The 25,067-nt window shown below is 48.3% G+C and overlaps 1 protein-coding gene across 5 annotated transcripts in view; it reads right to left on the bottom strand.

The window, feature by feature from the left end:
- Nucleotides 1-25,067, bottom strand: part of SULF2 (sulfatase 2) — a 109,607-nt gene that overhangs the window by 42,793 nt on the left and 41,747 nt on the right. For all 5 annotated transcript variants that reach the window (XM_031433657.2, XM_064497013.1, XM_031433658.2 and 2 more), the window contains one exon: nt 23,487-23,726. In XM_031433657.2, coding sequence (XP_031289517.1) covers nt 23,487-23,726 — 240 coding nt within the window. The remainder of the gene's footprint in view (nt 1-23,486; nt 23,727-25,067) is intronic.

The following is a 25,067-nucleotide window of genomic DNA, read 5'->3' as shown; positions in this document are numbered from 1 at the left end:
TCAGGAGTGCCAAGGTCGAGAAACCCTGAGTCACGTAAACCAGTAAATCCCACCATTTTGCTTCTGTTGTTGTTTTGTTTGCTTAATTCAGTTTGGGTTGAGGTACTTCATCTACAGTTAAGAGACTCAAGGAAAAGACAATGAGATGCTTAGTATAGAGTAGGGTTTTGGCAAACCAAGCCCAGCCCGCCACCTGTTTTTGTAAATAGTTTCATTGGAACACAGCCACACCCATTTGTTTACGCATCATGAAGGCTGCCTGCACACTACTATGGCTGAGCTGGGTTGTTGCAACTGAGACCGTGTGGCTGCCAATCCAAAATATTTCCTATCTGGCCCTTTGCAGGAAAAGTCTCCCCTCCCCTGGTGCAGAGCAAAATTCCCTGTGTGGGGTGAAGGGTCCCCCTGGGACTTAAAACAGGACTGTGGTGACCTGGGGGAAGTGAGGTCACTTCAGAAGTAAACTGGGCAGTGGGGGCTGCATAGCGCAAAGGAATAACACAACAGGGAGGACGGCAGTGGCAACAGGACAGGAGCATCCAGTTCAGGCCGTCCTGGCCGGGCATGGTCCTGATACGCACAGATGTCAGTTTCTACACTTCTGATAAATAATACCAGCCTCCCACAGCACGGTTCCCGTTCAGCTACGGCAGCATAATGACTATAACTGCGTGAAGTACAAACTTCACGGCTAGCTCCCACGTAAACTAAACAGATGTTCGTTGTGATCAGGGGCCAGTCACGTCACTTCTTGCAGAGTCTGTCGGTGACCGGTCACTGCCCCCGGTTACTCAGTTCACACACAGACAGCAACACGTGTAGCTGTGCTGCCTCCTTGGCTCCCAGGGCTGCAGCTACAGGACATTCTGCAAAAGTGAATTATCGAAAGGAGAGAACTGGCCACTAGGGGCGAAAATGCAGCAAAGGAAAGAAAAGCGAGAAGGCGGAGACTGACGTTGACTGCCAATGGAGTCACAGAAGAAATGGAGCTGACCCTGGGAGTGGTGACGCTCCCTGCGCGGGAAACTCTTAGGGGTGCGGCCAAACTTCACCAAAGGTGAACTCAATCACGGACGTAAATAAGGAAAAGCCGCTGTGATGACAAGGATGAAGATGTCCCAGAGGAAGTGATGCTCAAAGAACTCTTGGAACTATTCTGCAACACGGAAAGCTGTGTGTACGTTGTTTGATCTCTCCTACCTCAGTTTCTCCATGTATAAAATGAGCACAACAACAGTATCTACCTCACGGGGCTGTTGTAAGAACTAACAGATGCGTAATGCTCCGAAATGACACAAAACAAGTGTTACAGTGTCACTAGCACCAGCGCATCCCCCTTTTTTGGCCAACTTCTTGCTCCATTAACACCTCATCTAATGGAAGCAGTGCAGAGACAGATGTCAGAATCCACCCTCCCCCGACCACCTGGAGGGGTTTGGGATCCCCCAGGTCCTTTCCTAACGCTCCGTCCTCGTCCTGCAGGCCAGGCAGGCAGCTCTTGCTGGAAAGCTCTGAGTGCCTGCTTCCCCTCCTGGCGGCTGCTTTCTCCATTTGTCTGAGTTAAGTGCTGCTGGGGAACTGTTCAGTCTGATGGGAGAACCAGGCCCTTCTGTTATCTCTCCCAGCCTTGAATCTAACTGAAATTGCCTCGTAATGATCGCATTTGTGGTCTGTAAAAGCTGTGTCTTGGGGCGACCGCAGACTGAGATCAGCTGGCGGTAAGCCTGGCACCGCAGGGCAGACGGAGGCATCATTTTGGATACAGGGAGATGGAGGGTTTCAGCAGCTGGAATAGAACAGGCATCCAGGGTCTGGGCTGGAGAGTGGGTTGGGCTGGGCTGGGGTGGGGCCGCTGCTGTTCTGCACCCCTGGGCAGTCATTCTCCGCAGTCCGGGCAACATGGGAGGAGATTTGGGAGAGCAGCCAGGTGCGCGTCTCTGCAGCCAGACTGTCTGGTCTGCTACCTCCTACTTACCCCTGCCAAGTGACTTCACCCCTCTGTGCCTCAGTGGCAGCGATGACAGTAAGCCTCTGCCTGCTCACGTGGAGTGGAGGAACCCACAGGTGTACGGCACGTAAACTAGCACCCGGCACGTCCTGAGTACCTAGCGAGTGGCGGGGCTTTCAGCTCCCCGCCTTCGGGGATCCTTCTTTCCCCCATCATGGGCCTCTGGGTGGAACTGTCCACAGGGCTGTTGTAAGGACACTGGTGCCTCTTAGCACACATGCATCCCACACCTTCTCCACCCACATCCTACATTAGAGATAATCAATAAATAACTAAGCGTCGAAATATTCCAGAGTGGACTGGTTGAATCATGTGATGTTTCATTACTTATATTCAAATATAAATATTTCATTAAATATTTATTCATTTTGATTGGGTTGGTTTCCCCATAATTTGGAGCCAATATACCAGTATATACACACATGCATGAACACACACACACACACACACTCTGTCAGGTAACCCCTGAAAAGCCACAACCACTGCATTCGTGTTCCTCTCAGATACAAAGATCCCAACTGTCCATCAAGGTATCTTTCCCCACCCAAGGGCCAGGTGTACGGCTGAGGTTGGCCAGTCAGACTCTGCCCTGGGACTCTGAACTTGAGCTAGGAGACTCACAGGTAGAAAAAAGGGTTGGATTTCGGTAACACCCTGGATGAGACAGTTGCTCAAAAGCTGTAATCTGAATCCTCAGATACAGTGCTTGGGAATCCAAATGAAAGAGGCAAGGCCATCAGGATGATGGCGTCCAAAAAGAGAGAGAGAGTGATGTGCCTTGCTCCTCCATCCTCGTTCTCTGCTCACAGAGGAAATGGCCTCCACCTGGACTCGGTGCCTCCCCTTCAGTCTTCCCATCATCCAGATCCCCCCAACGGCCAGAAGGACACTTCTGAACCCCTGGCCCTTCTTGTCAGTCCCCTCCAGCAGCTGGCCTGCCTGTCCCTCTCCCTCCGCCCACGTCTCCGGTCACTCGTCCCTCTGCTCATTCTGTTCATTCGGCCTCTTGTTTCCTAAATTGTGACAAACTCACTGCCATCTCGACATTTGCACCCGCTCCTCCCTTGGCTTCAGACACTTGCCTTCTCCCTTCCCACGTGGACTGGCTCCTCTCACTATGACATCTCAGATCAGATGTCACCCCCTCTGAGAAGGTGTCCCTGGTCACCTTGTCTAAGGCCACCCATCCCTCTACAGTTGCTGGGGTATTTATCTTCTCCACAGCACTCCACGCTCTCCGAAATTATCCTGTAGGTGTGTGTGCTTCCTTGTCTATCGTCATCTCCCCACCAGGATGTTGGGTCCACAAGGCAGGAGCCTCTTCTGAGTGCTGGAGCCCCAGCCTGGCACCTGGCCAAGCGTGGGCACAGAGTGGTAGCTGCCGACAGGATGCCTGGAGCAACGGACTCGGGGGTTGGTGCAAGGCCACCCCTCTCCGGTGTCTTAAGCCTCACATCCTCCCTGGGAGAGTAGGAAGGCAGGAGAACGGGCAGCTAAATGTGTTATTAAAGGGATTCCTATCACAGCATCTGCAGGAGAGAACGCTGCATGTTGGGAAAAGGCTAAATGAAGGAGGTGGAGACGCAGCCCGAAGCCGTCTGTGTGCAGAACAGAGAACACGATCAGGCCGATGGGGGCGACCTGCACCTGCCAGGGGACACTGGTGGTGCCTGGAGTCTTTTCTGTTGTCACAGCTAGGGGAGAGGGGGTGCTACTGGCACCTAGTGAATGCTGCCTAACATCCCCCAGTGCCCAGGACATCCTCCCAGCCAAGAATAATCTGACTTCAAAGCATCAGCGGTGCTAAGGTTAAGAAACTCAGTGCTGAGAATGCGGTATCAAAAGCAGGGCGGGTCTCCGGTGATGGAGACGGGGACGCAGCGTGGCTCTGCAGAGCTCGGTTCCCAGAGTCTGAGGCCCGGGGTTTGATCCCTGCCTCCTCAGGCAACGGAGGGGTCCTCTCTAAGCCTCAGGGACTTCATCTGTAAAACGGGGACAGCAGCAAGCGAGATCAGGTCTGGCACAGAGTAAGAACTCCAGAAAAAGGAATTGTGAGTTCCCAAAATAACAGCCCGCTTCCCTTTTTCAGGGAGGGGCTGAGAACGCGGGTCTCTAGAGGGATGAAAACGGTCGTTAGAAACCAGATGCGGCGGCATCTTGGAAAATGACAAGGCCCCTCGGAGACTCGGGTAATGAGCTCAGGGAAGGATGTTTACGCTGCACAAAGAGGTCGGCTGAGCATGACACGCATCTATTAGCAGAGAAGGGCCGGAGCGCGGAGCGGAGCCAATGACAATACACGTTTGCCAAAGCGAGTCGGAAAGGTCAGCGAAGGATGAAGCAGAGCGCCGCCGAGCCCGTCGATCCCGGAGGAAACCACCCGCGTCTCACCGGCGAGGCGCCGGCGAAAACACACGGGGCCGTCGCCCCCACCCCCGACCTCTTCCGAACTCCAGTCGTCCCGCGCCTCTTTCACACGTTTTGCCATATTTTTATTAGATGAATATTTATTGAACGCCTACTGTATACCAGGTACTCTTCTATGTCTTAGGGATGAAATGGTGAAGACGGACTGACTTACCCCGTCCCAGCGTATTCATGCATTTGCCCGTTTCCTCCCAGTGAGATGGTAACATTGTGCCATTTTTATGTCTCACTTGGACTGTTAACAAAACTTCATCTTTTCCTTCAGATCAGTTCATCTGGTGCCAAACAGGCATTTCAAACTGGACTCTTGATCGATTCCCCTAAACCTGCTTCTCTTTCCGAATTCTCTCCGAATTCCAGGAAGTGCCAGCTGCTCAGGCCCCACACCCGACAGGGGTCTTCAGCTGCTACATCATAGTGGCTCCACTTTCAGAGAACAGACTCAGGACTGAGCACTTCCCACATGTCACTGGGACCGGCTTGGTCCAAGCCACCGCCTAGGGTCTCCTCCCTCCAACCTCCAACTTCAGTCCAACCTTCCACGGTCGCCAGAGGGATTCTGCTAAATCACAAATCTGATGAAGCCCCATTTCTGCTCAAAACCCTTCAGCGGCTCTGAGTCACACCTGAACTAGACCCAGACTCCCTGTCACGTCCTACAACGTCCCATGTGACCTGTCTCCTGTCCCCTCCTGGAGCTCATCGCCCTGCTTTGCCTTGGCTCAGTCCGCTCCAGCTACAGTGGCCTCTGCCTGTCCTCCCAGTCCCCGAAGTTCATTCCTGCCTCAGGACCTTTGCCCTTGCTCTTCCATCTGAAGGAAGCATCTTCCTCGGACACCCGTGTGGACCACTTCCTCACCCTTCCCAGATATTTGCTCATTATCTGAGAGACCCTGCTCCTTGACTGGCTCAGACTAACCCTCCACAGTGCTTTATGCCAGAATTCTAGGCAGAAGAGATTCCACACTGAGGTCACTTCCCCGTGCTCCATCCTTCCAGCGTTCATCCAGCTGTGGGCTTCGGGGATGATGAGCATGGCTTACATACCAGGCCTGGTTCTAGGAACTGAGGACACCACTGAACCAAACAGAATAAATTAAGAAACAACCCCCAAATCGTACTCTCACAGGAGTTACAGTCTAGGGTTGAGAACAGTCCAAAGTGTGGCTCTTGGAGGAGAGAAACTGATGGGATGGTTCTAACCAGGTGGGTGCAGAAGGGTTGGCTGGTTTCAGGCTATTTTTGAAGGTGGAATGAACAGGATTTGCAGATGGATTAGATGTGGTGTAGGAAGAAAGCAAGGCAAGGTTATTCCAAGGCTTTTGTCCTGTGCATCGAGGACAGACCTGCCGTCACCCAGGACGGGGGCACTGTGGGAGGGGCAGGCTCTGCAGGCGGTGGTGATGAAGAGCTCGAGGTCAGACATGTTAACCCTGAGGTGCCAGACAGATGAGGTGGAGACAGGGCGGCCGCTGGGGATGTGGGTCCAGGTGCAGGGAAAGCATTTAGACGGCAGCTAACGCCGCAGGACTGAGTGAGATCGTCTACAGAAGGGGTTCTTAATCGGACGTCTGTGAACCTGGGTGGGAAAACTAGATCTTTATTTTCATTACCCTCTAACTAGCATCGCCTTCAATTATGGGTGAAGACATCAAATCATAGTAACAGTGCCTTGGCCACCAACCTAAGTCACCGTATTTTTATATCACATTATAGTCAACACAGACATCTCAAAATATCACTGCAGGCATCACTATTTCAAAAAAAAAATCACAAAGTTATCACACCTGGCAGTTATCAGCTAAACAACTACTACATCACGTTACTCCGTGTGTGAAGACGCATACCTATCCTGGCTTAGAGAGTATTTTGGAGAATGTGTTTTGATATATCTGCCCTCCTTTGTATTTTCTCCTATGCATTTAATTTGAAAATATTATTCTGAAAAGGATCCATGGCCTTCACCAGATGCCTGAGGGGCGCCCATGGCACTAAAAGGGGTCAAATTCCCAGCTGGGGAATGGGCATAGCCAGAGGAGAGGGCCCAGGTCCTGGGCTCTGGAGTAAGAGGTCAGGACGACAAGACACCAGCTTAGGAGACTTGGAAGGAGGCGCAGGTGGGGTGGGAGGAGAACCCAGATGGAGGAAGCGTCTCCAGGAGCGCGGTGCTACCGACTCAGCTCGATGCTGCTCGGCCCCAGCGCTAGATATGGGAGCACATTCCCCCCAATTATTTCCCAGTCACGAGTTTACGTAAACCAGGGGACACATCCTGTACGATTCCACGCCTGCAACCTTTGCCCTGAGCCTGGAGTTCAGCAGCTCCCTCTCCTCCTCTCCCCTGGAAGAGAACCTACATCACTGATAATGGGGCACATAAATGCAGCAAGATTCAGGTGCTTCTGCGAATGAATGAAATGGACTGAGAGTAAGAGAAGGAGAGGTGTGCGGTGAATGGAGATTTGGGCCACGGAATCTGCTGTGTCAGCCAGCACAGAAACAGGACCACTAGCTGGGTACAAGGCTGCCACAACGGAGGTCACAGGCTCAGCCTCCCTTGCAGCTGGGTGTGGCCCTGACTTTGGGTGGAGACGTGGGTGGGAGTGGCGTGTGAGTTCTGGTTATCCCCCCACCGGAAGTGGGTGTGCCTCCCCTGTATCTTGCCTGGTGGCTGGATGTGGACACGGGGAGCCATTGTGGACAAGGACCATCCCCCAGGATGGTGGAGCAATGTGACAGGAGCCTGGGTGCCAGCACTGTGTGTGCCACATCACCGCCGGGCTGTGATGCCCAAACTGTCAAATGAGAGAGAAATAAGCATCTAACATCCCTAATGCTGAGTGTTATTTGCGGAGTGATGTGCCCTCAGCTGTACGTATATTCTAAAAATACTGGGGGTATCTGCGACACAAATTCAGGTGGCTGTTGCCACCTAGGATGGGTCAGCAAACTTTTTCTGCAAAGGGTCAGACTGAAAATATTTTCAGCTTTGCAGCCATACGGTCCCTGCGGCAATGGTAAACTCTGCCACTGTAGAGCGAAAGCAGCCACGGACAATGCATACACGAATGGGCACGGCTGTGTTCCAATAAAACTTTATTTACAAAAACAGCCAACAGATCCCTGTGGGCTGTGGTCTGCTGACCCCTACCGTTCAAGAATGTTGACAGTATCGGCAAGATCATCATCACCCCCTTTATTTTTTTTTAAAGAAAAGCTTGGAATCTGGATTTTCAGGTGAAATGTCCAGATTTTAAAAAACATCTTGTAACTTGAGCAGAACACAGTTACAGTTGAAGTGTGAACTCAGGCTGTTGGCTGCCACTTTGCAGGACCCAAATGGGGTCCCAAGGGGTGCAGAATGCAAGCTGAGCTGGCCCAGGGTGAGTTTCAATCCCACCCCTGCTGCCAGCAGAAGGACCCTGAACTGTGAGACCTAAGCCATCTGTCATTTGGCTTTTGAAGCTCCTGGTCTGGGCAAAGAGAACAATCTCACTAACTTTCTGGGGGTGGAGCTGGGGTCTCCTGAGAAACAAGTGATAAATGAGAAGGAAGTGCTTTTGCAAACTCTAGAACGCTATAAATATTGGATGCGAAATGCCACAGGACTGAAGTCTTCTGTTTTTTTGGCAGACAAATTGGCTGGGGAAGTAGGGCCGGGAAGAAATATATTAAATAAACCCAGAGCCCCAAAGCTCTCAGGGTTGGGGCATTTCTGATAGTCTGTAACCGGATCCTTTTAACTTTGGGCTGCTTGCAAGGTTACATGAATCTCTTTCTTCTGTTTTTGAAAAGACACCAAACGCAAATTGCTGCACACGGTGATAAATCAATGCTGTAAAAGTTCTGGATGTCAGAGATGGGATCTGGCAGAACTGAGAACTGTGGGAACATGAATGAGGAAGGCGGGGGCGTGATTATGCACTAAGGAGGCATCTTGGGCTGGAAGCAGCGAAAGTTGGGGGCTGGAAGAAATGCCCTCTCTCCACTTGCCCCTTGAGAGAGAAGCTGGATTTGGGTTTCTGTAGCAGACATCTGTTTTATTTTTCTGTCCGGCATCAATTCTCCTGCCTTTTGGTAACTGTGCTTCTGAGGAAACCAACATTTCCCCTCACTCAGTCTTGCTTGTTAAGGTGAGGCTGTATCTAGTTCCAAGCTCCCGGGCTGGGCACATGATTTGGATCTGGCCAATCAGGGTAGCCCATCTCCCTTGGCCTCTGTGATTGGGTAAGGGAGGAACACATGACTCTAACTGAGCCAATGAAAACCTGCCCTGAAACTTTTGCCGGAGCATTGGGAAGAGGCTCTCTCTCTGAGCCAGGGTCACTATCCCAGTAAGATGGGAGCTGTGGGGGCCGTCTTAACATCACAAAGGCGAACCTTCCTAAGAACAAAGCCAAACCAAATGAAAGAAAATCCAAGAAGCAGAACGACAAGGTTCTGATGACAATCAGCACTGGGACTCAGCCAAATTTGCCCAAACTAATTTCAATTATATTTCTTACGGCTGGAAAAGTGAGAGAGTAATCTAAATTCCATTTTGTTTTCATTTTCTGCTGACTTCAAAAGCCTAAGGCCCAAGAGTCATCCATTCATTCAAATTTTTATTGGGTACCCAATACCTGCCAGGAACTATTCTTGGATCTGGGGACATAGCAATGAACAAAACAGGAAAGAAATACGTTCAAAATACCCGAGATATAGGTCATAAACAATTGTCAGTTTGAGGACATTTTATTCTATCTGGTTTCTTTCACCAGGAATGCATCCACAAAGGCACCTTTTAATACTGATCTAGCTTTCAAGAATCTTGGGCAGTACAGGTTTATTCTGCTTTACTTAAAAAAAAAAAAAAAACCAAAAGACCCAAATCCTACCTAGATCTGAGAAAAAAAAAATCAATTTTTTCACTCCCTTAAGCACATACAAAACTTCTCACCCATATTACTATGTAAAGCCCCAGAAAGTTGCATCGCAGCTTCACACAAAGACATGACACACGTTTTAATGGTGCTTTTGGGAGTAAGACAGAGGAATACAATGTGGAGCCAACAGGGGATTATCTGATCTTTCCCTTTTACTCAGATCTCTGTGAAAGCCTGGGGAATAGTTCACTGACATCAGCACGTTTGCGTATGTAAATTATACTTGAAACACACGTGTCACAAGTGGTGTATAATCCACATTTTGCACTATTGTTCAAAACACATGCATGTATCAGGAAAAAGAATATTTCTATTTTCCCATGAAAAAAACAGTAACAACAACAAAACACCTGAGGTCATTTCAAGATTTTAAGTCATATGAAGAACATAAGCAGGGAAAAGCAGTAGAGAGGGATGGGGCAGGGAGGGCTCATTGATGCAGGGAGGTCAGGGAAGCAGCAAGGATGTTCGGGATGGAAGGTGAGTTATGAGAAGGAACAAACTGTGTGAGCACTGGTCTAGGCAGTGGCAATCGTAAGTGCAAAGGCCCTGCGGCAGGTATGACCTGGGACTGTCTGAAGAACTGCAAAGAGGCCAGGAGGTCTGAGTGTTGTTAGAAAGGAAGAGAGAGAGGTAGGAGATATGGACAGAGGGGTGAGTAGGCCGAGGTCAGGCAAGGTGTTGGCAGCCCCGGCAGGGAGCTGTGAGTTTATTCTTAGAGCAGTGCGCAGCCAGTGGAGGGTCATAAGCAGGGAGTGACATGGTTAGATGTCCATTTTTCAAAACTTCCTCTAGCTGCTGGGTGGGGAGGATGAGTGGCTAATTGCTGGGGAGAAGCTGGGCAAGCAAATACACAGAAAGAAGGCTGAGGATGGCTGCTGGCATGTCCCTTCACAAGCCCCTGTGCGCTGCCTCCCCGTTTTGGGCATTACAGGAAGGCTGGGCTGCAGATGTCCCCGAGGGCCCGGCTGAGCTGCCGAGCTGGAGGCATGGAGGGCAAGCTGCTTGGGCCTCTAATTAAATGTTGGCCTCAGCCACTTACTCCCTGGGAGGGTCACGCAGCTTCAGCAGATGAGGACCGGGGCCCATCCATTTCCTGGAAACTTGGAAAGCCAGGCACGGAGCGCTCCCCTGCACCAGCGACAGGTTTTACTGCCTGCTGGGTCAACATTAGGACAAGCTGTCCCTGAACATCTTTTCGGTCCTTTTAAAGTATGTTTTTGTCCAGAAGGAAGGGACAAAGGAGGGGGAGAAAACTCACAAGAGACCTTTAGATCAAGGCCTGGAAAGACGTCAATCACTGTATATTTAATTATCACCTCAGAGGAATCTGACACCAAGCTGATCCTTCCAAGAGCTGTTCTCAACGCCATTAGGCTGATGCCCGATTTCTATGACGAGGATTTTGTGATGCTCCCTTATCCTCCTGCAGGGATATTTAGGGGTAACTAAAGTTACCCATGTACACGGTTTCCAAAAAAATCAGTATCATGCTCTAACTGCAATCCACAAGACAAAGTAAAGGACAGCAATTTATAACAAAGAAAAATCTCAGCAGTGACTTTCGAGCATCCATCAAGAAGACAGGATGGAGGAGTCAGATGCCCGCACCTGGGTTAACTGGCAGTGTGACAGCTATGAGCGCAGACTGGGCAGGCCCGTGGCATCTGCAAGTCAACCACTTCGGGTGGCCCTGCTGTCAGTGAGATCTGCAGCAATAAGGAATGATTCTGGGGAAAAGTTCTGCATTCAAGTTCAATATTCCCTCCACTGACTTATCCTTATGTTCTTGGAAAAATTCAGAGTGTATTAAATCCTTGCCAAAAAAAAAAAAAAACAACCTTTCAGTGTTTATATATAAAATGGATTTAGGGTCAAGGCTCAGATAACAACACACATAAAACAATCCACTCACATGATGATCTGGTAGAAGGCTCAGAAGCCATGTGGGATGCAAAGCAGTTTGGGGGCTGAGTGGGGCTCCCCCATGCAGAGCAGGACATCAAATCTCCTTGGCCCCTGCCCCCAGAAAGCCTGCAGCATCCCACTTTTATAACCACCAGAAATGCCTTCACAGACTTTAAGCCCTGGGGGTGGCGTGCTCCCTTGAGAACTACCAGGTTAGAAAAGAGTTTGTAAACATGGTGGCCTGTGGGCTGAATCCATCCCACAAGTATGTTTGCTTTGAGCCTGCCTGGTGTTTTTATTTATTTTTTAAAAAGCAGAGTGAATAATCCACATTAGAAAGCTGGTAAATTTCAATAAAAATCTGGATATTGCACTTCCAACAAATCAGAAGATCTGGGAACTTTGGGCCCATTCATTGTCTAATGGGCACGTCTGGCTGGGCCATGTGGTGCTGCCCCCTTCCCTGCGGGGCCCCTCGCTACATTAGAGTTTGGCTTCCCCGAGTAGAAAGGGTTCGCACAGACACAGCAGAGAGCAGACCCCTCCTTGGCCTTTGGAGGCTGATGCATGGGGTGCCCAGTTCCCCTCCTCTGCTGAAGGGCCTCTCTCCTTCTACTCTGACCTTCCCCCACAATAGCACAGATGGGTTCTGAAAGGAAGTGACCTGCTGGACAAAGGACAGGATGTCCTGGATGCTCAGAGAACAAGAACCTCTGTGGACATGTGGGACCCACAGTCCCCAGGATGCAGGGCTCCTGTGAAGCTGCCCTCAGTCCTGACCCTGACCCTGACCCTGACCCATGACACAGCCACAGGATGGCCTGGGAAGGGTTGAGAAGCAGGTACAAGAGTTGGATTACCGTGCTCGGAGGGGGAGGGGACACTACAGGAATAAGAAGGGGGCAAGCCTACCTCACAGGCTTGTGTGAGAGTTAAGTAGGGTGAAAGTGGAAGGTACCCGCCGCCGCCACGAGGTCTGGGCGTGGTCAAAGCCCAGCAGAAACAACCCGCATTTTCTACTATCGTTGTTGTAATCATCATACGCCCAAAGGTCTGTGCATCCCTCCGAAAAGGTTTTGCTTGAATGACACTATTCCAAGGCTGCCCAGACAAACACTCGGCAATGATGGAAACGTTCTATCAATGCACCATCACATCTGGTACCCACGGGTCCCTACGGGGGTGCTTGAAACATCGCTGGTGCGACTGAGAAACGGAACTTTAAATCTGATGTATTTCTTTCTTTCTTTAGATGTCAAATATTTTGCTGAACTCAACTAATAATAGAACTAGTAAGATAATAAGACAAAGTCAAAGAGCATTTGAGAAACTGACTGTTGATAGACAATGTTAGTAGCTAGCATAGCTACAAACCTGAGCGATGTCCAACAGTATCGTAAGTCATAAATCTTTATTTAGCTTACCTTTTTTTTTTTCAGACAGGAACTATCCGCATCTCTACAAAATCTACGTTTCACCAAAGTTTTACAATTTCACATGTAACCTCACCAACTCTAGGACCTTTATTCAAAAGCACACAGTGGCACTCAGTGAGCATGTGTGGGAGGGCTCTCCCCAAAATGAAGTCATCAGACCAACACACAGGTCAAAAAGGTGTAACCAACCCAGCTGTGAGAACTCTTTTCTCCACACTGGCTAACCTCCCCCTGCATTTGCGGCACGCCACACCAACGGACAGACAACTCATTCAGTCCCATGCAGTCATTACTGACCGTTACAGTAAAATCCAGATTCTAATTCGGTAACTCCTCACTCTTCTAACAAGTCCGTTAGTCTAGAGGCCTTTTTGATGCTTCACTTCTGCATATTATTTTACCGTAGAAATTGATGAATTTTATCGAAAAGGTTAATTGACACTGAACTTTAAAATTCCTACTTATTCAAGATCAGAATTACAACCACACACTAACTTACACGAATATTCCAATGGTGTGAAAACGACTGACACTTCAGGAATGGAGACAGGTAAGTTAAGAGAGTAATTTCTTAATTGGAAGAATATTTTCTTAAAGTTATAGGACAGAGGTTCTTGCTCTCTGAATGACTCAGAGATGAGAGCCATCAAGAGCCAGCGTTTTAAATTCACACGTATTTTAGTAATTCAGCACACCGTAAACGTTATTTCCACAGTCTCCACTTGCGATAATGGCCACTGTCCATCTTCTTCTCTCCTGTGGGCCTTCCCACAAGATGCTTAGTTTATAAATCCCCGAGTTTGCTATTTGTCTTTGGCTGTCTCTCCTTTGGCTCGCTAAATGTGAAATAAGTCCCAATCCAGAGAGTTGCCAACGTTCTGTCTTGCTCTGTTTTCAGTCTGTTAGAGCTTCGCATGTCACCACCACAGGCGATACACTATCTTTTTTCAATTTTTCGAAGTCTGATATATTTTTAACTAATTGAAGGTTAAGTAGCTCCCGGTGGCTAGGGGCTACTCTACTGGGCTCTAGTCTAAACTCTTCCAGAAAGTTCAGGGGAATTGCAGTGAGCGCCAGGGAGGGGCCTGCAAAAGGTCACACTTACCCTGAAAAGTTCCTCACAGTCTCCTGTGGCTCTAGGAAGACAAGGTTATACATTCACCTACCACAGACATCCCTCCTCACACTTCTATTTTGACTTCCACGATCACTTGAAAGCCCACTGAAGTCAGAGACTCTGTGAGCAAAGCTAATCATGGAGCCGATGGGCTGGGCGGTTACATTGCCCCGACTTAGGACCACAGCCTGGGGGATGATGGGGAGGTGGCTGGTTTCCAACCATCCCTGTCACCTGTAAGGTTTGCTCCAGCTCGAAGTCAAGACTGCAGCCTTAATGGAGGTTAGAGTATCACTAGGATGAAATAAGGTGGTGTGTGGGAAGGACACCAGCTGCTGTGGGTTGGATTGTGTCTGCCAAGATACATGTTCGAGTTCTAACCCCAGGTACTTTAGACGGTGAAATTTATTTGGAAATACGGTCTTCGTGGATGTAATTTAAGTTAAGATGAGACCATCCTGGATTAGGGTGGGTTCTCTCATCTGGTGACTGGTGTCCTCACAGAAGAGGGACATTTGGAAGCAGACATGCAGAGAGGAGAAGGCCACGTGAAGACAGGGACACACAGGGAGGTGGCCGCGCAAACATGGAAGCAGAGATGGGAGTGATGCAGCTATAAGCCAAGGAACGCCAGGGACTGCTGGCAGCCACCGGAAGCTGAAAGAGGCAGGGAGGGATTCTCCCCAGGAGTCTTTAGAAGGAGCAAGGCCCTGCTGACACTTGACCTTGGGCCTCTGGCCTCCAGAACGCTGAGAGAATACGCTGCTGTTATTTTAAGCCACCCAGTTTCTGGCACTTTTGTTATAGCAGCCATGGGAAACAAACACGCCAGCTAACAGGCTGGGATGGAGGGTGCTCCAAAGGGTAGAAATCCAGCCCCGCCAGCCTCAGACCCAGTTTTTGAAAAGTCTAGGAGAAGCATGATCATCTGCTTCCTCTTTCCTCCTGTGGCCCCAGGAAAGCCCTCATCCCAAGTTTGAGGGCCCTGGTCACATGACCCTGAGGGCAGACTCACAGCAAAGGCAGCAGGTGGCCAACACAGTTGCAACTCTGATGCACGGTTGGGGAAACTGAGGCCCAGAGGGGGCGGGGTCACAAAGGAGTGAGAAGCAGAGCCTAATTCTCTGGACTCCTGCACCAGTGTTTCACTTGTTTTGGAGCCTGAAGGTCTTGGAGAAAGAGAGTGACTATTACTCTGGAGTTTAAAGAAACTTAGCTTGCAGGTGTATGTGGAAGGGGCCAATGTGCCCCCCATCAAGGACGCCCTGGGCCCTGGGAGGCGCTGCTACAGCCCTGCCCGCTGATGCCCGACTTTCACGGTGGGGAAGGCGGGATCATGGTGCCCGGGGGAGGACAAGGCCCCCTGCTCCTTGAGGTGGGCCTAGTTCCTAGGACAAAGGCAGATGCTCTGCTGTCCCACCACAGGCTGGAGAGGGGGCGGGCAGGGGGCGGAGAGGGGCAGCTGGAGGGAGGGAAGAAGGGAGCTGTGTGTGTGCACTCAGAGGAGAGGAAGGGAGCGGACAGCAAGCGCAGGAGGAAGGCCAAGCCCAGAGAAGGCTGCCATTGTGAAGGCGGGACAGCTGCTCCCGGCCCGGAGGCAACGTCCCAGGAAGAACCCAAGTCCCTTCTCCTGTGTGCAGGCAGACGGGCCAAGGAGAGGGAGGAGGAGAAGCCGAGGTGCAGGAGTGGGGGTGGGGAGGAGAGAAACAGGAGAGGGAAGAGGAGTCCAGAGAAGACGAGGGTGGCGGGGGAGGGGCTGCCGGCTTTGGCTGGAATAGAGATTCATCCACTCAGCCTGTAGCCACCCACTGAGCACCTGCGAAGGGGGCAGGCCTCCTTCCCGGCACGGGGATCCTGGGGTGGACAGACCACACATCCCCGCTTCCATGGACCTGACAACTTAGAAATAAGACGACCAAGGAAATAAATGGCAAAATGTATAATCAGTGGTGGAAAGGGCCAGGGAGGCGGATGCAGCAGAGACGGGGAGGGAGGACCAGGGGCCGGCAGGGGATGTGATTAACACGGGCAGTGGGACAGCCAACAGACAAATAGTGTAACGGAGGCTCTGACTTAACGAAAGCAGGCTGAGGGGATAAACGGGGAAGGGGAGCCTCTTTTGGATGCAATAGTCCAGGAAGGCTTCCTGAGGAGGTGATGCTTGAACAGAGGTCTGAGGAAAGTGAGAAAAGGCCGTGCAGATAGGAGGGGAAGAAGCCTCCAGAACAGGAAAGAGCAGGTGCCAAGAGCCGGAGTTGGGGACGGACAGCTGTTAGGGGATGGTTTGAGAAACAGGAAGGAGTGGAGTGACTGAGCCGCCAAGGGAGGACTGTGAGAGCTACCTGGGAGGGGAGGGATGGGGTCAGGTTCAAAACGCTGGTGGGGTTGGAGTGGACATCCAAGGGGAGATGAGGCAGCTGGAGGCTGGCATGTGGGTTTCAGGGCAAGAGGCTACAGGTAGGTCAGAACAGAGAGGTGGACAGAGGGAGGAGGGGTGCGGATGATTTCACAGGAAAACAGGAAGTTAGCCTGAGCACCAGCCCTCATGTCTTTGTGGTCCTGAAGCCACTTTAGGGAAAAAAGTAAGACACACACACATACACCTTTACACACCAGTAGCGAATCTTTGTCAGGGATGCCCAAATGCCCAGCAGGTGCCTTTCCACCTTCCTGCATCAGAGGGGTGCCCCAGCCTCCACCAACAGCCCAGGTGTCCTGCCACTGCGGGTGTCTCGGCACAGAGCCCCTCCCTCTCCCAAGTGACAGTGGCTGCCAGAGGTTGACGGCCAAGAAGACCAGGTCCTCAGCTGACCTCCCCTCCCCAGCTTTGTAAGAGGAGAAGAATGGAAATAATTGGGGTGCTTGGGGCCAGATTTCAAAGCAGCTCCAACTGGGAGCCCTGGCACCGCTGGGGCTTGTAATGAGGGGCGTGCTCCCGCGTCTCCTGCAGTGCGTTCTAGAACACGAAGGGAGAGGGGCGGGAGGCTCACCACCAGCGCTTCCATCTCTACAAGAGTCTGCACCAGATGGCAGGAGCTGGGCGGGGAAACAGCGTCAGAACTGCCAGACTCAGATGGCAGCGTAGAATGAGAAAGCATTATTACCTTAACGAGAAGAAAACAGGCACCCCTGTCTAATTCATCAGAAAGGGCTGGCAGAGATGTGTTTTTCCTTTGGTGGTGGTTGTCGTTTTGCACAAGGCACGGCAGTGGAAATTTGTGAATGCCACTGCAGTGCATGCTTCCTCCTTATCTTTTGCAACAGCTCTTGATTTGGGGGACCCAGATGTTGGGGGGGGGGCAATGATTCCATCTGCTGCTCCAGAAACAGGGGACGGAGGCTAAGCTAATTGGCACGCACCGTCTGCCGTCTGTGGTGACTGGCCCAGGGGTTGGCATGTGATTCAAGCTGGTCCAGTCAAAAAGATGCTCGCCCCTCAGGCATCCTGGGGAAAGATCCTGCTGAGTGCTGCAGTATGATGTAAAGGAAGAGGCGTGCGGCCCCTGCCAGTGCCAGCCAGCATCTGGAGACCTCAAGCCTGATGATGAAATCGGGACAATGTCAAACCACAGCATCTGCCTCTGTCTGAAGTTCGCCTGTGTCTTTTTGGTTTAGGGAGCAAAAAAATTCATAGCTTGCCAAAACCCCTTGGGAGTTGGGGTTTCTGTTGCTTGGATCTAAAGGTCATCTACCCACTATGAGCACTGCCAAGAAGTACCCTCTCCTTGCTCAAGCAGAACTCATACATCCCCTCCTCAGAACTGAGAGGTGCAGAGCCAGAGGAGACCTGGCGAATGGAAGGAGACGCATGTTTTCAGCTTTGCCAGAGCTGCCAAATCGCTCTTCAAAGCGAAGGTGCCCATGCGCATGTCCACGGCTTGTCTTCCTGTTTTCCCACATCCTCACCACCACTTGCTGCGACAGGATTTCTAAGCATGGCTTCATTTGCATTTTACTGATCACCAGAGAGGCTGAGCGCGCGCCGCCACCTGTGACCCACGGGTCTAACTTATTTTCATCATCTGACACTACGTGTTGTGACATTCACCTGAACGCTGGTCTGGGGTGGGCGGTGTGAGGCTGTTTATCATCGATAATGTTTCTTAAGTGCTTACGATGTATCACTGTTTCAACATATTTAACCCTCACAAAACCCTGTGAGTTCAGTAACATTATTATCCTTAGTTGAGGTAACCAAGACATAGAGGTTAAATAACTTGTTCATATTCACTCAGTTAGTAAGTGGTCCAGCCCAGATTCGAACCCAGGCAGAGCCCTGGCTCTCAACCGCTTTGCAAAGAGCTGGAGGCATCTCATTGTGCGAATTCTGTAACTTTGACTCGTGGGTATTTAAGCGAGCACAGTCAGGGTTGCTGAAGTGTGCTAAAAGATGACTAAGCACAGTTTGTAAAAACTGAGGATGCAATTTATCCTTTCAAGGGTATTTATATTTGAGATCCAAGTCCCAAAATGAGAGGAAGCCAACACACAGACATATCTGTGAACAAATTGGTATTTATCCTGCTTAAACCTAGCACCTCTCCTTTCATCCTTTGTCAATCTCTACGGCAAACACGGCAGCACAAAGCAAGATGATGGCAAACTGAAACTGCCAATCTTGTAAAAGAGGCAAGGTTTTGTGAAATTAATTAAAGTCCTGCTGGAGGACAGCTTGAAGCATGTGCGAATCCACTGACAAACAATAATCTGGTCTATGAGATAACCGTACAAGAGACCACTGAAAATGATGAGGGAATCAGCACTTCCCAGGGAAGTTTCAGATGTCAAAGGATTAAGAGAGACCCTGGGGAAAACTGATCAAATCTTCAAATACTTTTGCAAAAAATGATCCTTTATGAGTTTGCTGTGAAAATTGAAGGTGAAATAAAGGATATCACAGTGCACTATCATTTAAATTTGTTGAACAAATTACCCTCCACCTCTAACTGACATTTCATCAATTCATTTGATTGAAGAATCAACCTGTTAGTCACCATTATAACCTAACCTTTGCTAAATACTGTCAGATATAACATAGAATAAGGTTATTTTCTAAATTTTGTAGTTTTACTTTTTTAAGATAAGATTAAACACATTAAAAGCATACATAATGTAAAAATACATTGGTCCACGTAAGGAACATTTTTCTGGTTCCAGTCTTCCACAGTTCAGGCTGACCTTCTGTATTCAAAAGGGTACCACATACACAAATGACTGAGAACCATTATTGTCATTGTGATTTTAATAGTCCCTCAGTATCCATTTTCTTATTCTCCTATAGCAATAGAATTTTTAGCTGGGCAAATGGCCACCCAGAATAAAGACTACATTCCCCAGGCTCCTTTGCAATCATGTGTGGTCATGTGACTTGTTTCTCATCAATGGGAAGTAAGGAGAAATAGAAAGCAATTGAGTCTTTGATCAATTTGGGAGCGCCAAAACATATAAAACAAACATTAATAGACCCAAAAGGAGAAACAGACAGCAACACAATAATAGCAGGGGACTTTAATACCCCACATTCATCAATGGATAAATCATCCAGACAGAAAATCAATAAAGAAACATAGGCCTATCAGATCAGATGGACTGAACACACATACAGAGCATTCCATCCAAAAGCAACAGAACACACGTTCTTTTCAAGTGCACGTGAAACATTCTCCAGGACTGATCATATGTTAGGCCACAAAACAAGTCTTAATACATTTAAGAAAACTGAAATCATACCACACACCTTTTTCAACCATGATGGTGTGAAATGAGAAATCAATTACAAGCCGAAAACTGGAAAATTCACAAGTATATGGAGACTAAACAACATGCTACTGAACAACCAATGGATCAAAGAAATCAAAAGAGAAATTAAAAAAAAAAAAAACTTGAGACAAGTGAAAATGAAATACAACACACCAAAACACATGGGATGCAGCAAAAGAAGTTCTAAGAGGGACGTTCATAGTGATAAATGCCTACATCAAGAAAAATTTCAAATAAACAACCGAACTTTACTCTTCGAGGAACTAGAAAAAGAACAACAACAAAAATGCCAAAGTTAGTAAATGGGGAGAACATAATAAAGAAATAAATAGAATATAGAGACTAAAAGGACAAATGGAAAGATCCATGAAACTATGAACTGCTTCTCTAGAAGAATAAACAAAATTGATAACCCTTTAACTAGATTCACCAAGGAAAAAAGATAGAGGACTCAAATAAATAAAAACAGAAATGAAAGAGGGGATGTTACAACTGATACCACAGATACACAAAAAAACCATGAGACTACTATGAACAATTATATGCCAATGAGTTTGACAAGCTAGAAAAGTGGCTAAGTTCCTAGAAACATACAACCTACCAGGACTGAACCATGAAGAAATAGGAAATCTGAACAGCCAAGAATATTTGATGGGGAAAGGACAGTCTCTTTAATAAATGGAGCTGGGAAAACTGGACAGCCATATGCAAAAGAATTAAATTGAACCACTATCTTACAATATAGACAAAAATTAGCTCAAAAAGGATTAAAGACTTGAACATCATTTGACATGGGTCTTGGCAATGGTATTTTTGGATCTGACACCAAAAACAAATGCAATAAAAGCAAAAGGAAGTAAACTAAAAAGCTTCTGAACAGCAGAGGAACATTCTGCACAACAAAAGGAAAAGACAACCTACCAAATGAGAGAAAATATTTGCAGATCTGATAAGGGGTTAATATCCAAAATATGTATATATAAAAAACTCTTAGAACTCAATAGGAAAAAAGCCAAACAATCCAATTAAAAAATGGGCAGAGGATCTGACTAGACATTTTTCCAAAGAAGACATACAGATGGTCAACAGGTACATGAAAAGATGCTCCACATCACTAGTCATCAGGGAAATGCAAATCAAAACCACAATGAGATATCATGCTTGTTAGAATGCCGGGTATCAAAAACGCAAAGACTAACAAGTGCCAGTGAGGATTTGGAGCAAAGGGAACCTTAGTTCACCGTGGGTGGGAATGTAAATTGGTATCACCATTATGGAAAACAGTATGGAGCTGATCCAGCAATTCCACCTCTGAGGATCTATCCAAAGGAAATGAAGACACTAACTTGAAAAGATACATGCACCCCAATGTTCACACCAGCATTATTTACAAAAGCTAAGAAATGGAAGCAACCTAAGTGTCAATAGATGCATGAATGAAGAATATGTGGTACACACACACAGACACAAATATTATTTAGCTGTGAAAAAGAAATCTTGCCACATGCAACATGGATGGACCTTGAGAGTATTATGCTAAGTGAAATAAGTCAAAGACAATTACCATATTAATTCACTTATATATGAAATCTAAAAAAAAAAAAATTGAGCTCACAGATAGACAGAACACATTGGTGGTTACCAGAGGTGGGTGAGTAGTGGGGAGGTGAAATGAGTGAAGGGGGATGAAAAGTTTAACTTCCAATTATGAAATAAATACATCACGGGGATGTAATGTACAACATGGTGACGATGATTGATAACATTGTACTGTATACTTGAAAGTTGTTGAGAGAGTAGATCTTAAAAGTTCTTAACACACACACACACACTTTTTGTAAGTATGTATGGTGACAGATGTTAAGTAGACTTAATGTGGTTATCATTTTGCAATATATACATATAATGACTCATCACGTTATACATATGAAACTAATAAAATGTTTTATGTCAATTATGCCTTAAAACAAAAAAGAATGAAAATGGTTGAGTCTCTGATCAATTCATGGGGCAGGCTCATCAAAGCAGCACGGACTTTTAATTGAGAGTAATAAACCACTGCTGTCTCGGGTCTCTCACACACAACCAAATTTAAATCCAACTCGACCAACTGCCCTAGACACTCATGAGAGCTCAGGGTTAAATGTGTCTAAGGACCCTGGAAGAACAGTTGACCATCGTTGCCTTGGGGGACTAAAAGTTATCATATAATCTAATGTGAGTAACACAAATCAAATTAATCTAAGAGTGATTTTGAATTCATTCTAGTTTTCTGTCATTTTTCTCAGTCAACTTACAACAGCCAGCATAACTAATAAGGTGTTCACTTTAAGCAGTAGCTTAACGTAAAACTCAAATCTGAGCTTCCTAGCTACCAGGGCAAAAAGGGAAAGTGTACAGGGTGCATAGCTCTTGTTCTTCAAAGACCTTTCAGCTAGAGGTTCTAAATGTGGGTATCAGCCCTTAGCCATGTTTTGTTTGGTCCATAGTGTACATTAGAAAAAACCCTGCGTTTTGCCAACACTTTTAAAAATCAGATTTCTGCCAAAAAAATCAGATTAGAAGTACTTGGAAGTTGACAACCCTGAGCACAAATGGCTGCCACTACCTGGACCTGAGTAGCAGATGCCCCTTTCAATAGGTGCCCTCTGGTCTGCCGCAGGCTCCCCTGTCCTGCTTCCCTCATCTATACCCTGGTCTCTGCAGCCACAAAGGTGGTGGCCTCTGGTAAACTCTAACATGAGTGGCTTTCTGCAGAGACCCAGGAACCAACAGGGTTATGTGTATAGGATTGAGGCTTTCAGGAGTTCTCTCATCAACTCATTTGCTGGGTAATTCTGGCGGTGGAATGAATCTGCAGGACGACACACCTGCCCCGCTTGCTCCCCAACCCAACATGCCCACGGCCAGCCACACTGTGCACGTGAGGGGAAGCTGCCCAGCTCCCAGGGCGGCTTCAGTGCCACAAATCCAGCTGAGGGAGGCTCCGTCCCTCTCGCATGTCACTCCCACCTACACAAGCCCCTTGTCACTTGAACACAGTCTCCCGGCTTACAACACCCAGGCCACAATATCTGATTTCACAACTGCCTTGGCTGCTTACCCAAGGTGGGGAGCGTTTGTTTATTTTTCTAAATTAAAGCAAATTAAATTGAGTTTGGAGGATTTTGCAATGTTGCTGGAGATAAGTGACTGTTTGCCATTGTGCCTTTGCCTTGAGCAACCAGCCTGGCAGGTGAGTCTTCAGACTCCACCAAAGTTATCAACTGCAAGATAAAGACAGGACGCCTCGCTCACTCTCCACCCAGGATGCCACACTGCGGGTACGACTGCAGGAGAGATGGAATGGAGCACACTGGGTAGTGTAGACGGTCAAGTATAGACACACAGTCCATCGCCATCTGCAGAGTGGTCACACAGTCCCCACATATGCTCCCTTCCAGCCTCCACACTAATTTTAATCCCCATCCCCCCACCCCAATGTTCTTCTGGAAGCTTCTTCCATGCTGATAGCCTCAGGTCAATGAAGTAGTCCCCCACGACTTAAGTAACATAATTCACAAAGGACTCACACTCTTGCCCGGGAACTTCATGACTTCCCTGTATGATATTTCACATTTTAAAGGGACTCACTTTAAAAAAAAAAACCTCAAATTCCTCTGAAAAGGTCACTTTCTATCACTTCTATAGGCAAATAAATCTGTATTTTTCTAATGCATCTAGAAGTCAACGCACGACTTTCAAAAGAAAACAAAGTTGTTCGCGCACTACAGGGACCCACTGCAGTACCGGGACCACACCCGGAGAGACAGTGGTCCAAGGTGGAGACACCGGGTACCACTCCCGGAAGGGCCCAGCCCACGCGCATGCGCGCGCGCCCACCCGCCGCAGCCTGGCTCCCTCACCTGTCCGGTAGCCCGTGCTGTTGAGGTACACGGCAAAGGTGCGGCTCTCGTGCTGCGCCTGCCAGGAGGGCGAGGAGCAATTCTCGTTGTTGGTGTAGGTGTTGTGGTTGTGGACGTACTTCCCGGTGAGGATGGAGGAGCGTGAGGGGCAGCACATGGGCGTGGTCACGAAGGCGTTGATGAAGTGCGCCCCGCCCTGCTCCATGATGCGCCTCGTCTTGTTCATCACCTGCATGGAACCTGCAACCAGGAATGGAGGTGAGATGCGGGCCCGCAGATTTCCAACTAGCGTGTGCCAGTTGGGCACCAAACAGTTAGAGAGAGGTGCTGAGTGAGTGGGTGGCAACCGCTCTCTGTGGAGGGGAGTGCATTTTGGAATTCTCCAAGGACAAACTGGGAGGCACTACTGGCATTTGTGGGCAGCAGACAGCAACGCAGTGTGGGATGGTCCTACACAATAAAGAAATACCCTGGGTCCCCAGTTCCACTAGGCGTTCATGTCAGAGAGTCTGTAAAAACCTGTAAGTTACCTAAGCTGAGTAAGGAACTCTGTTTTGCATATAAACGGAACATCTTCTTTTGCAGGGTATTAATATAAGCTCATTTTTTTTTTTTTTTGGAAAGCAACCACTAGGTAAACAGAGAGAAGATTATAGTTTGTTTTATTTGGAACTTTCCCAAGAATTATTCACTCTTATTGAAATCTGATCACCCAGCCTGCCACCCCCTCAGCCCACCTCAGCTGAAAAGCTCTGTATCAGCCGTGAACCACGCTTTCTCACCTCCTCTATCCAGCTTAGAACCCACTTCCCACCTCCCCCCACATCTAACCCACCAGTCCAGCTGCACCTCTTCTGTCCTCTGGGATCACTCTGGCTTCCAATTCCCTTGAGCTCTTACCACAAATTTGTTGTTAGGACTTAATGATATACCACCAGGTACGGGGATTTCATTCATGCCTATTCTTGTTTCTCAATGAAGCTGTAAGCAGAGCAAAGCGCAGGAAGAAAAGCAAACTAATTTGTGTGGAAACCCTACTGTGTGCAGGCGCCTTGACACTCTGTTCTGGCCAGGACTCCAGGAGGGCAAAGACTGACTATGTGCCTTGCTCAGTGCTGAATCCTTAACACCTCCCACTGTGTGTGTCACACGGTAGGTACTCAATAAATGTGTGAAGAATGTATGTGTAATTGTATACCATGGCTGGTACCCAGACATTTAGTAGGTTCAATGGAAATATCCAATGGAAATCCTTTTTCTTTTCCTTCTACAGCCATCCTCTTTTTTTTCCTTTTCCTTGCGGTTCTTAGGGTCTATTGTCAATTGAATGATGGCCCACCCACCAAAGACATGTCCCTGTCCGAATCCCTGGCACCTGTGCATGTGACCTAATTTGGACAAAGGGTCTTTGTAGATGTACTTAAGGATCTTGAGGTGAGATGGTTCTGGATTACCTGGCTGGGCCCTAAATTCAAAGACAAGTGTCCTAAGAGACCGAAGGAAGGAGACACACAAACACAGAGGGGCAGGCCTTGTAAGATGGAGGCAGAGATTGGAGGGACTTATCTATAAGCCAAGGAA

The sequence above is a fragment of the Camelus dromedarius genome, chromosome 18, assembly GCF_036321535.1.
Source record: "Camelus dromedarius isolate mCamDro1 chromosome 18, mCamDro1.pat, whole genome shotgun sequence".
Lineage (NCBI taxonomy): Eukaryota > Metazoa > Chordata > Mammalia > Artiodactyla > Camelidae > Camelus > Camelus dromedarius.
Note: the sequence above shows the minus strand (reverse complement) of the source record. Positions and strands in the feature narration are given on the sequence as shown.